General features: G+C 38.4%; 1 protein-coding gene and 1 pseudogene across 4 annotated transcripts; both read right to left on the bottom strand.

The window, feature by feature from the left end:
- Positions 1 to 1125: 1125 nt before the first annotated feature.
- LOC306743981 (matrix metalloproteinase-19-like) lies at positions 1126 to 2518 on the bottom strand (annotated as a pseudogene). Its single transcript has 6 exons — positions 2515 to 2518; positions 2046 to 2411; positions 1868 to 1966; positions 1561 to 1725; positions 1342 to 1469; positions 1126 to 1245 (listed from the first exon to the last, which is right to left on the bottom strand). The product of its transcript is annotated as a matrix metalloproteinase-19-like (transcript).
- Positions 2519 to 3623: 1105 nt separating this feature from the next.
- Positions 3624 to 7430, bottom strand: pym1 (PYM homolog 1, exon junction complex associated factor). Of its 3 annotated transcripts, XM_079226700.1 has the most exons (4): positions 7251 to 7430; positions 5871 to 5891; positions 5680 to 5773; positions 3624 to 5262 (listed from the first exon to the last, which is right to left on the bottom strand). In XM_079226700.1, exons 1-4 carry the CDS (start codon positions 7279 to 7281, stop codon positions 4779 to 4781), a joined length of 630 nt encoding a protein of 209 aa, XP_079082826.1. In that variant the 5' UTR covers positions 7282 to 7430; the 3' UTR covers positions 3624 to 4778. The 3 variants fall into 3 exon arrangements, with proteins under 3 accessions (XP_079082826.1, XP_079082827.1, XP_079082825.1); XM_079226701.1 differs by lacking the exon at positions 5871 to 5891; XM_079226699.1 differs by lacking the exon at positions 7251 to 7430 and having other exon boundaries at positions 5680 to 5879.
- Between the last annotated feature and the right edge of the window lie 5837 nt (positions 7431 to 13267).

Genomic DNA, 13267 nt, shown 5'->3' with positions numbered 1-13267 from the left:
TTGTTAAGCTGTTTTCTTTCACAGGATGCAATAAAACACATTTTATTCTTCAAATACGATGTACCATGTCTCCAGATATGATTGTGTTGTAGGTTGAAGTTAAATTATTACAGTTATAAACAACAAAGTTATGTATGCAATTCAATTACATCCGAAAAATTGGCAATGTTTGGACAAACAACCAATAAACTAGTGATTTGAAAGGAATGGGACAGCTTGATTGTATGCTGTTTTAGTGTATTGTCTTTAATTAATGTCTGTTAAAGCAAACATATGTAAAAAAACAAAACAACAACAAAGATAACAGCAACTGTGGTCAAAAGTGCCAATTCGCCTTTTCCAGATAGTGGTAAATGGCAAATAAATAAAAAAAACATATTGTGCAAAAGTAGAGAGGAGTCAATAATGGCAGTTACTCAACAATACCCAGTTTGCTAACATAAGCTAACATTAGCTGTCACACCCACACAGCTGTTTCCTCTTACTTTCTGAGGTTGAAGTCGAACAGAAGTGAAACAAGTATTTTTATTTGATTACTTTATTGGAAAAGAACTGTAAATTAGCCAGAGATAGCTGCAATGGCTCATTTCCGTCTTGTGTCCCTGGCCAGATGTCAAAAAGGCATCCTAAAATATCTTATACAATTAATAAAAAACAACTTAATAATTATGCAAACAACTAGGATACTTGTACAGAACAAAGCCTTCATTAATGTCTGCTGAGAAAAATGTCCTGTGCATAAAATACAATTTCATAATAGTTTCAGGATTATATCAGGACTATTACATACTGTAGATGCCTAATACGTGGATAACAACATCACAAGTCTAAGCTTGTCTTATTACACTGCATGTATGTTAATAACTTCTTTCAAAATAAGAATATAAACAACAAAAGAAGCAAAAGAACATGCTAATATCTATTTTGTTGTTGATTTCATGCAGACTCTGTCACTAAAAACTCCTCACACAAAATAAATAAGCATCTATTTTTATACTGAATCATTGTGCCGGTAAGAGTTTGTGCTGAGTCCCTGTTGGCCTCTGGTGGCTCAGTAGTCACGCTGCATCCAGTGTGAGGCGGCGTTCAGAGGGTAGGCCTTCTTCACTGCTCTGTGGTGCTGGTTTATGCACCAGTACTGGGAGCCTTTAAACAAGTATATATGTGGAAGAGTTGTCCAATAGGTTTGGGATATGAACTGAAGTCTGTCGGGCCAACTTCATTCCACATCTAGTATCCAGAGCCCTGAAAAAACAAAGAAATTATTCACTGGAAAATTAAAGAAACTTTCAACAAAAATTCTCAAAATAGATTGAAGAAAATATTGTGTTTTGCACTTGCTTTCAGAAAGGTATTTTTTTTGCTCTTATTGAAGTAAAAGGCTGAGTCAATATTAGCGGGGATGTTGGCCAAGCATTTGGGGAAGCCGTGGTCCAGTTTGAAACCTGAGTATCTCCTAACTTTGTCCTCTATGAGAGCACATGGGGAGACAAGAAAGCTATTCTTTCAACACTGTAATTTCAAAATGTTTTATTTTTTTTAACAATTAAATGAATCCATCTTTCAGGAGATAGGATTTGCTGGTCCGCTGAGACTGAACAGCTGCATTTAGACTCCCTGGCAGATCTTTCCACAGCGCAGAGATCAGGACGGGAGTGTTGTAGCCAGAGCTGGACAGCATCCACACATACTGACCCCTGAAGACACATGTCTTACGCAGAGGACCTGCAGGGACCAAATGCAGGAGAACACGTAGCTGCAAGTAGATTTCAACGAATATCTGTTGTTAGACAAAGTACAGAGACATGTTTAATGTTTTTTTTGTACAAAATTTGAGTGCAGTGAGACAGCATCATTGCCTCTCTACCCAACATTACTGCATCCACAGTGGCCTTGCAAAGATCTGGAATAACACCTTGCACCAACTGACTTGGCTTTCTGGACAGAGGAGTCTTCTCTGGCTTTCCTGAAACGGAACAACACTGCACATTACATTAATTGTACTTAAAAAAGTCGCACTCACTCTGACACTGTTCGTATGTTACCGTATAAAGCCTGGACCCCTTGAATGTCATCCGGAAGAAGATTGAAGTCTGAGCGGTATCCGTTGTAAATAGGTCCCATCAGTGCGCTGTAGTCTTGTGAGTGGCCCAGGCCGAGAGCGTGGCCAATCTCGTGGGCTGCAACAACCCTCAGGTTGGAGCCGGAGGTCTGGAGGAACTGGACATGTTTTGTCTTATTTGTGAAAGGAGATTTTGATGTCTGCTCTCGCTGCAGCTCCTTGAACCTTAAAGGGGACACGTCGCTCCAGTACTTAAATGCACTTTTGATGGCCAAACGGGTCTTTCCCTGACCCAAGTCAGGGTTGTAACTATAGATGCAGTAGGTCAGCATCTTCTTGCGCCGGTAACCTGTCAATCAGGAAACATTTCGGTCTCTTTCTACACACATTTTCAAAGCACCGCTGAAGTAACAATTTAAATCTGAATGTGTAATATGAATGCAGTTACCCACCCATGACTCAATATTTAAGAGTTTTTTTTATTGAAAGAGTCTTCCATCATCGCCTGGCTACATTTAGAGTGGCTACATTTAGTTTTCCTGATATTTTTAGGTTTGTATTTTTACAGTATACACATATATATATATATATATATATATATATATATATATATATATATATAGTACCAATACCACAAAAACATTTTTGTTTCCATAATCCAAGTGCAGTAGCATTCCAAATTTTACTTTTAAACTTATATATATTTCTGTTTCAGATACCAGTTTTGAAGTCAGTGATTTAAGTGCCATAAATCATTATTTTTTTAAACTCAACAGCAAAATCTCTTTCCAGATATCATGACCTGGATACTCAAGAGAATCCACAGACCTAAATGTGTTATAAGCGTGTTAAAGGGTGTTATAAGAACGAAAATAGTTCAAAGCTAAAATGGTAAATAGTTACCGGATCAGCTTTGTCGCTTTCTATTCATTATTATTGAATTTTATTATTGAAACCAATATATATTTTAGACACTAAGAGCATGATCACGGCTTCTCACATCATGATTTAGAGCCATTTGTGTTTAAAAATAACTTCAGAGTAATTTTATTTACGTCAAACGAAGCAAATATATGTACATATGTATTAACTCTAAAATGCAGATTATCTACCCACTATCTATGGAAGGAGATTAATAATAACCACTGACGTCACGGTGGTAAAAGAAAACCCCAGTTCCATGAAAGCTGTTTAAATTAAGATGCAATACTTGGTCTGTAAATTATTTTCCAGACGACATGAATTAAAGTGTGATGTACCAGAAATATAGCTTTATGTTAGTGAAACATGTATAACATTCCACATAAATCTTGACATGTTTTCACTCCATGGTTGCAGCTCTATGAGGAAAACAACTAACCACACTTCCTCCATGACAACACTAATGATATTGTTCACATATAGAAAATGCATTTAAGGACAACAATGATGCCCCCATGTAACCATCGCTACAAATCGTCCTCTGACTGTAGACAGAAAACGCCTCCTTGAACACCGAGTGATACAGCTCATCAATAGTGAGAGGACAGATGGAAAAGAGACTCGAACAATAACAGTTTCTTTAACCACAGATTACATTTTAATGCTAAAAACACTAGACAATCCCTGATTTCTCTTCAACAGAGGGCATCTTTTAGTTTTCAACTAATTGCCCTCGTTAGGATTTGGGATTTTTAAATATGCTTACAATGCAATGCACCAACAAAAAGGAGGTGGTTCACATTGATATTGAAAAAGAAAGATCTGGTCAAAGCTCTCATTTTCTAAAACAGCTGGGCACTGTAGCTTTAACATGAGTTAATAGTGTATTTATATTCAAATTAATACAAATGTGGTGCTTAAAGTATTTACGGAAGTAAGGCGGTGTATGTGAGACCAACACAAACTAACAGTGTCCATGTTCATTGTAATAAAGGAACTGTCACCTAGTGCAACAGTGGCTCATTGATGTATTTCATTAGTTTTAACAATGGAGCTCGATGGCACAGAGGAATAAACTCCATCTGGCCTTGGCTACAGAGGTAGGATTGGTGGGATCAATCAATTAATTTTATGGGATTTGTTGACAAATGGAAAAATATACAATATTAACAGCAGCATTATCTAAATGCTTAATTGTTTCCAAAATATCAATGACAAAATATAGAGTTGTTTTACATCCGGCCTTTCAAAACAAAACTTGCTGTTCACTCCACCACTAAAAACAACAAGAGATAAACATTTGACGCAGCATGTGGTTTTAATGTAATGACTGTAGTGCAACTACAATCATTGACAAAAAAAAAAAAAAAAGTCAAACTATATTCTCTTTCACAGAAAATATTGTATGCGTCAGTAATACCTGATGCTATGAAAGGTACAAAATGGAAAAGGACAGACAAAGCAATATACAATGACGCCTTAAAAAGATATTAATAAATGAGTGGCCTAGCCTATACAAGTGTATGAGCAGGAGTCACATTGTTATGGAGAGTTGCAACTAGAAAACAGGCTCATCAGTTCTGAAGATATGGTGCCTGCTACGAGGACTTCCTGTCATTCTCTGCTTGAAAGCCGCTGGGAGTGTGTTCACGTCCAGAGTTCATGATGAATAACAAATAGGTAGAATAATGTTTAATGAAGCCATGATCACAAAGCTGCAAAGGTCCCTTCCCTGTCTACCAGTATGTAGTTTGTACATTTAGTCTGTCCGACTCTTCTGCTTCCCTTTATTGCTTCAAGAATCGCGCTCAAGCTGCTGTAACTCATCCCGTAAGGCCTTAATTCGAAGCAGTTTTTCCAACTGATCCTTTGTTGGCTCTGTTATTTCCCCTGAGTCCACTTTTTGTTTCAATTCCTCAACTTGCCGCAGCTTCTTTTTCAGGTTTTTGATCTTCTTGGCCTTTTCATCTGCTTCTGCTGAGGAATCATTTGGAGACGAGACAGAAACCGGCACCGCCGTCTTGGTTGAAGACACGGCGCTCTCTGAAATAGACACATTCTCGACGGCGTCGCTCACCGAGTCCAGATCCACATCCACGTCCCCCTGCTGTTTTCGTTTTTCTTTACGTTTCATGTTGCGTTTGGCAGACTTTGAGAGGCCGTCATTGTCCCCGCAACCGGGAATCTTTTGCTGCTTTGTCGGAGCCCCCTCGGACGGACTCATCCCAGGTGGCAGGTCTGGTTTGCTCTTGAAAAACTTCACAAATTTGTTTTCATAGCTGAAACAGCAAGAAAAATAAGCTTACTTTTTTTTTTTTTTTTTAAAAAGGTTGAAAATGTCTTCACACTCATTTTTAATGATTATCCGCACATTCAAGGTCTATTAGGGCCAGTGGCGGAAGTAGCCAACAATTAATACTACTCCTCAAGTAAAAGTAACAGTACTTTGCACAGACAAGTACTCATGTACAGGTAAAAGTAGGCATAAAAATAACTACAAAGTATGCAGCATTAAAACTACTCTGACAAGTACAATTTACTCAAATAAAGTTACTTGAGTACATGTAATGGAGTAAATATATCTCAATACCACCCACCTCTGATCAGAACGTCCCTGTTTGTTCAACCCCCTGCTACTTTCATAATAAGATTATGATCTAAATGTACAACCGTAGGGAAATTAGAGCTACACTTACACTGGTACTTCTTCCTGTGGAGTATAACCATCCCTCACCCGCCTCGGCTTCCTCCATGTTCCATCAGGTCGCTGAGTGGCAGCAATAAATTTCCCTGAAGAGAAACAGGTACAACATTTTAGAAAAAATGTTTCCAACCCATTTTTCTGGAGATTCTTTTTTTTTTTTTTTAAATGAAAAACCATCGTTACCTAATTCACAAAAGGCCTCATCTATAAATTGTGAGAAGAGCAAATTTTGTGTTAATGAACATTCTTGAACATTCTCTCCTGCCATTTCCACATCATCTTGAAAAGATTAATCAGCCATTTCGAAAACATACATTGATTAGATACATCATAAATGAGACTTGAGAGTTAACGGGCTATCACATTCTTTTAATTTCCTCCCATCAGTAAAACAAACAGAATGTACGGTAGCCTTTAATATAAGAGTCAATGTTATAAGTAGAATACAGTTATTAGAACATTATGAACATTCAGGCTCCCTCATGTGTCTCAACGGTGTACTGCAGATATAAATGTTAGATAAAAGACTATGCAAGAAATGCATGCTAAATCTCAACGCAGTCTTTTTTAGATAGTTCCAATATATTTGCATGAATAAAACTGAATATGTTGAGCCAGCAGACCATTAATTCAACCGGTAAGCTGTGGGCTTACAATTTGAGCTCTGAATCCACTTGTCCTAACATGGAATGAAAATGTTTCGGGTGATGCAATTTTATAGTTTGTATTAAGTCTGTTGTCTTCAGTGAAATGTATGTGTTTTCAATGTATACTGCCATTTTATTAAGCATGGCCCCCTTGTGTAGGAGATATTTATTGTCAATGGGATTACCCTGGTTTAATAAATTACATAAAACATTAAATGTTTCTCATTTATGAATATCAAGTTTGATCTAAAACCATATACTCGTGTTCTCTCCTAATTAATGCAGTAAGTAATAGTTTGAATACTTTTTTTTTAACCAACATAACAATTCAGGTTAGCAACTATTCTTAGTGCTACTTTCTCAATAGACCAAAAGTGATAACTTATGTATAGAAATTATTTTCTCACACATACCAAAAAGTTGCGCGTTAATACTGGTGCTGTGAATAACACATCGTGATAGTTATAAGTTAACGTTACTTTGATCGCAACATGAACTCACTGGCCACTGACGATTACAGGAGAAAGGTCTAAGTAGCTCATGTTAGCTAGCTCGTGTGTCAGGTTGTTATATACAAGATACCGCGGCTGATTGAATCCCCTGTATCTCTAAATATGATTAAGAAACACATTCAACGTTTTATTGGCACAAGAGCATATATATATATATATATATATATATATATCTCACAGTGTCACCAACTAGCTAATGAAGTGCGCTAGCTAGCTAACCGTCTCAGCTAGCATCAGCTAACGCTAGCTGCTAAAGAAAACGTCTGAATCAAAAACACCGTAAAGCATTCCGGTGTTTCAAAAAGCCGTAAATAGACAAACAGACGTGGTTGTAGTCGCTTTATGTAACGCAGTGGGTTCTGTTTCAGTTAGATAAAAGGTCGGACACATGCATCAGTCCTTACCAGATTCATCTGTGCCATAGGGGGTTGCCATTTTGGTGTAACGTTAACGTGTTGCTACGGTCTCCCAGTCGGTGTGTCTACCAAACGTCCCCTCGCTCACTTTTGTCCCTAATTGCTGCGAATCAACGCAACTGTTTTAAGTAGTGCTTCCCTCGAGGTGAAATGTGTCATTGCAGCTTTAACGGACGTCTATCGCAATGCAAACGACGAGCAGTTGAAGAGGCGCCCAAACAACCGTATGTGTGTGTAATCGGGCGCTAAGAGGAAGCAAAACGTGCGAACCCTTTTCTTCAACTTCGGAAATGACGACGTGGATGGGTTGCCAGGTCTGTGCAGTCAACGGGTGTTTTAACGCTTGTTGAAGCGGGCATCGCCCTGGAATGTACTGTACTTAACTATTAATGTGACATTCTACTATATTTTGGAGGAGAATATTGTGCTTCTTAGCTTTAGTTACTTTGCAATTAAGATTGTTGCATACAAACCACACAAAGAGCATGTACAACATGATGCTTTGTTATGAATTAAACTACCTGGGTGTTCACTTGAACAACACACTGGACTGGACTGATTACACTCATGCACTCTATAAAAAGGGACAGAGCCGAGTCCGACTCTTTCTGCTGATGAGACTGAGGTCTTTTGGAGTGCAGGAAGCACTCCCGAAGACCTTCTTTGACTCTGTGGTGGCATCAGCTATTGTGGTCTTCTGGAGCAGCAGCATCACGGCGGCTGACGGGAGGAGACTGAACAAGCTGGTAAAGAAGGCCAGCAGTGTGCTGGGGTGTCCATTGGATACAGTGGAGGTAGTGGGAGACAGGAGGGTGATGGCTAAGCTCTCATCCCTGATGAACAACACCTGCCACCCCATGCAGGACACTCTGGCAGCTCTGCATAGTTCCTTAAGCCACCGGCTGATTCATCCCTGGTGTGTGAAGGAGAGGTACCGCAAGTCAGGGGCGTTTCTAGGATTCAAGATAAGGGGGGGCTTAGTCCCTAGGGAATTGGTATGTGTGCAATTCTTTTTGGGGCCCATTTGGGGCCACAGATATTATATTACATTACATGTCCATTGTTTCAGACAGTTCATTGATTGGTTCAATCAGAAAGAGTGTCATTTTGCTCTGTAGTATTGCTTGCATTCATTCAGTACATGATAACAGAAGAGACAGAATTTCAGGGTCATAGTGAACACAAATATGAACTTTTCTCAAATAACGAGAGAGAAATACTTTCCTGCTTGTAAAGGAAAGACGGATAAACTAGCTTTCATATCCACGTCACTCCCAAATCCAAGGGATGGAGATTTTAGTAACTTTTGTTTTTGAGCAGAAGGGAATAATATTTATTATATATCTATTTTGTTGTCCGTGTAGTTTTTACAAACTAGTGATATTTTACGCTCATTTGGACACTATCACTGAGATAAAGTGTCTTATATACCATTTAATAGAAGAAGAAATGAATAAAAAAACACATTTCAAATACATCTTGATTATGGAATGATAAATATTGTATGATGGGCTGAAGTGGAAGGTACCCAACACATTCACTATAATCAAATCAAACTAGGATTGCAATGTACAGAGAAAAACACTATCGGACAAGATCCAGGAAGCATTAGAGGCAGATAAAAGAAATACACAAAAATGGCTAGCTTAGTGTTAACATAGCCCACCACAGTATTCCCTTTGATTTGCACCAAGTAAATCTAAATGTAAGCAGGTAACCATCATTAACAACTACAGATAGCCACATTCTGCAACTACCTGTACTGGTACTTACATTCACCCCATGCATCATTTACTTTGAGCTAAACTCCTTGGTATAGTTTACTTTGAGCTAAACTTCTTGGTATAGTTTACTTTAAGCTAAACTCCTTGGTATAGTTTACTTTAAGCTAAACTCCTTGGTATAGTTTACTTTGTGCTAAACTCCTTGGTATAGTTTACTTTAAGCTAAACTCCTTGGTATAGTTTACTTTGTGCTAAACTCCTTGGTATAGTTTACTTTAAGCTAAACTCCTTGGTATAGTTTACTTTGTGCTAAACTCCTTGGTATAGTTTACTTTAAGCTAAACTCCTTGGTATAGTTTACTTTGTGCTAAACTTCTTGGTATAGTTTACTTGGAGCTAAACTCCTTGTATAATCCTGCTGTGGTTGATGAGAGACGTTACTTACTTGGGCAGTGAGAAAGCCAGTGAGAAAGCCAGCGCAGCAGCCTCCCTAAGGTCCTAGTGCCCTATGATTAAATATGATGCTAGGCTATTGGGATTGTAATTTGAAGGTGGAGAAAACATACAAACCAGAATGCATGCACATATGTAGCATGTTTAGCATGGGGGGCTGAAGAACATTTTAGGGAGGCTGAAGCCCCCCTAAAACAGGACTAACGACGCCCCTGTCGCAAGTCCTTCCTTCCTGCTGCTGTCAGGCTGCACACCCAGCTGAGCTGCAGTAGACCACAAAAACACTTTAATCACTTTGGTCACTTTAATCACTACAACTGGTGCAATATAAATATTTTTTTTAATAATGTGTATTCTGTCTGTATATATAATACTGATATTGTGGATTATTTACTGTTTTAAATACTGTTCTACTGTTTATTTATATTTGCTTTTTAAAATTAAATTGTAGTATGTGTCTCTTGTGCGCACTTCACCTGCTGCTGTAATCCTGCAATTTACCCACTGCGGGACTAATAAAAGATTATCATATTTTATCTTATCTTATTTTACCCAGCACAATTAATTGATTATTCAGCTGACACTATTTTGATAATAGTCATGCAGACACAAACCTTGTAGAGGTATCACTTGGGGCTCTGGGTAATTTTGATGGTTCTTCTCACTATTTTAAGATTTTTTTACAAACAGAACAACCAATCAATGAAAATATTACATTTGTTGAAATCCTATACAAAAAAAAATCTAATTATGCATTTACATTAATGCAGGAGTAATACTAAGCTGAGGATATAATATATGATAGCATATTTATATACAAACCTAGGTCTGTCTAGTGACCCATTCTGTGGATTGAAAGTTAGCCAGAATGTCCATTCTTATTTTTATTCATCTCTTAAATCCATTTCACACATGCAGTTTATCCCTGAAATGTTCAGGGACATTTCTTGCATGGGGTTGTATGCACAAAACTAAACTATTGCACTGGCCATTTTATCGTGAGCTTGCCGCTGCACTGGGGATAAAAACGTGTGACTACATATAATTTTCTGCAACTTTAAGCCTGATGATGATAGTGCTGGGAACTATGTCTGAGACCTGAGACACAGAAGTAAAAATCTGTGAACACAGTTTATCTGCCCTAGTTCTAAAATCAGAGTTCTTGGTACATGGTTGCTGATTTGACAAAAAAAAACCCGCCACTTTAATTAATATAAATAAAATGTTTATTTGTCAACAAGTTGTTCACGAGTCCTACAAAAAAGAAAGAAAGAAAGATGCCCTTTTGTGCAATTAAGTTAGACTATTGTACTGGAGGGTAAAGCAACGTCTTCTATCCCAGATGGGCAATGTGTTGCACAGCCAGCAGTAATACAGTCAACACACCAATTAATTAGTTATTTGTATCTACATTGTATTAATGATTGTCTTGGTGTTTTCATATGCGGAGCTTTTATATGCATGAACTTGGAAACCCTCGAGTTTTCAAAACGGCTTGTTTAAAAGGGAGGTTGTTTGAACCCAACTTGGCAACCCCGATGGAGTCTAGTCGAGTAAAACATTGCCCACAGCAGACTGCTTGGCATTACAGACGGCTGGCGGAGGAGTCAGTGGAAGCCTGTTTTCACAATCTACTGTTCAGTTTTCTTGCCAACACCAAGTACGTATTCAGTAATATGTATATACTAACACATTGAGCTAATCACGGATCTAGCGAGCAAAGCTTTACGCTGTTTAACGTTAAAGTTGAGCAGCTAACGTTGAGGTTTGGTTAGCTTCAACGTGAGTGACAACAGAGCGTTGACAAATAAAAGCTGTCCGCTAGCTGCGTGCTAGCTACGGCTGCGTTCAATGGTCCGTGCATAGAAAAGACGTGTATAGTTTATGGTGCATTTAGTCATTGCTTGTTTTGAGGATGCAATGGGACATCACTGGGGTTAGCAGCGCAGACGCCAGCTAATCACACAGACGTGAGGGGATGTTAGCAAGCTAACGTGAACGTAACCTCCGGACTTCAGCCTAATAACGTTACGTGAACCCTCTCGTGCGATGCTCAGCTGGAAGGCTGTGCAATATATGCTGTTTGAATCCGTCATGTTTCACAAGGAATGTAGCAATATGAGTTAACGTTCACATTAAGTTGGCTAATGGCTAGATTTTGTGTGTGTGTGTTTTTGCTGTGATTACAGGAAACCCTGCATACATGGAAATGTTTTTACAGCCATCCTGAGGCTAATTTGAAGAATTACACGGACTTTGAATTAACGTTATGTTATATTTTTTAAGATGGTTGCTAAACTGCGACGAGTAATGACGGGGATCACTATCTGATTAGCTATAACTTTAACATTAACGTTACCTGTTTGAATTAGGATGTTTAACGTTAGTTTTCTGGCCTGTATTAAGAAGTGCTCCATTTTTAAGTGCAAAGACTTTGGACCTGGTTTGTTCCTGTTTGTCAGAATACATTTGATATATATAAAGTAATCGCATATTTGCCCTTCAATGAAAACGGAAGACTTTTTTTTTAGATTGACTCTACGTCACTATGACTAGAGATGCAACTGAACACTATTTTCCAGATGAATTGTTTGGTCTATAAAATGTCAGACAATTAAGAAAAATGTCCATCCCAGTTGCAAAGTCCAAGCATGATGCCTTTAAATATCTTGTTTTGTCAGTCCAAACCCCAAAGCTCTTCACATGAATATTATGTAAAACAGCAGAAAACAGATTTTTCTGTCATTTCGGCATTACAATGACTGTAATGATTTAATAGATTGTCATAATAATTGGCGACTACATCAACTAACTGTTGACCCGTTTTCACACACATATCCACCTTATTTGCCAACCTCAAACTTTTCAGTCACCAGTTTTATTTGAGTGCTGAGTGAGCACTTCTTCTGAGTTGCGTCACAAGTGCACCTGGCACCCTCTTGAAGACTCATGCACCATCCCTCTTGATAAACATAATGCATCCTAGTGTTTTGCATGGGTCGCTGCTGTAGTGTCGCTTGTTGATTGTGCTTCTGCTTAGTTTGACGTATGTAGAGGTGTGGTGGAACCAGGACTGTGTTGCATGCCAAGTCCTAATCAGCAGGGTGTGGGTTTGTACAGCTTGTAAGTTTCGCTTTTTAGAAAACCTGTGTCAGAAAGGGAAACCTAATAGTTGGTGAACAGCTGACTTGAGTCCAGATTGTTGGCGGTCTGGTTGAGGCATTTTTAAGCAAACTGCATAGTTTACATAGTTTGGTACCGATTGTTACTATGCATGTGCAACTCTCAACAGAGATGACAAGGAGGCAAAACGGCTCAAGTTTATGTTTAATTTATAGAGCACTTTTAATAAGAACAAAAGTTGACCAAAGTGCTGTACAGTGGTAAAATAACAATACAAGCCCATATAAGAAGGCTCACTTCCATCATCAGCTCTAGAAAAGGCGACGGTTTTAATTATTTACCCTGCTAGATGTAGCCCTTACAGCCTCGTCATCACCCACCACTCCTACAGAGAACTGAGAAAAAGGAACTACCATTCAAAGATGTGTTTTTCTAAAGTCCTGCTAACATCCTCCCCTCCCCCAAACTAAATGCTGTTTTTCTGCCAAGGACAATATTAACTACAGATTCTTTTTCAAGAATGCTCTGCCAGACAGACAATAACTTCTTGAAATCTGTTTTTCATTTATAGAGGAAATGGATGTCATTTGCATTCATATTTTCAGATGTTACAAAAGTGGATTTTTGGTGTCTGTGCATTTCTGGTTCATTCAGCATTGTGACAGTTACTTTGATTTGTTCTTTTCTACTTTCTAGTCCACGGGG

The sequence above is a fragment of the Taurulus bubalis genome (assembly GCF_910589615.1).
Source record: "Taurulus bubalis genome assembly, chromosome: 11".
NCBI classification, from domain to species: Eukaryota; Metazoa; Chordata; class Actinopteri; order Perciformes; family Cottidae; genus Taurulus; species Taurulus bubalis.
Note: the sequence above shows the minus strand (reverse complement) of the source record. Positions and strands in the feature narration are given on the sequence as shown.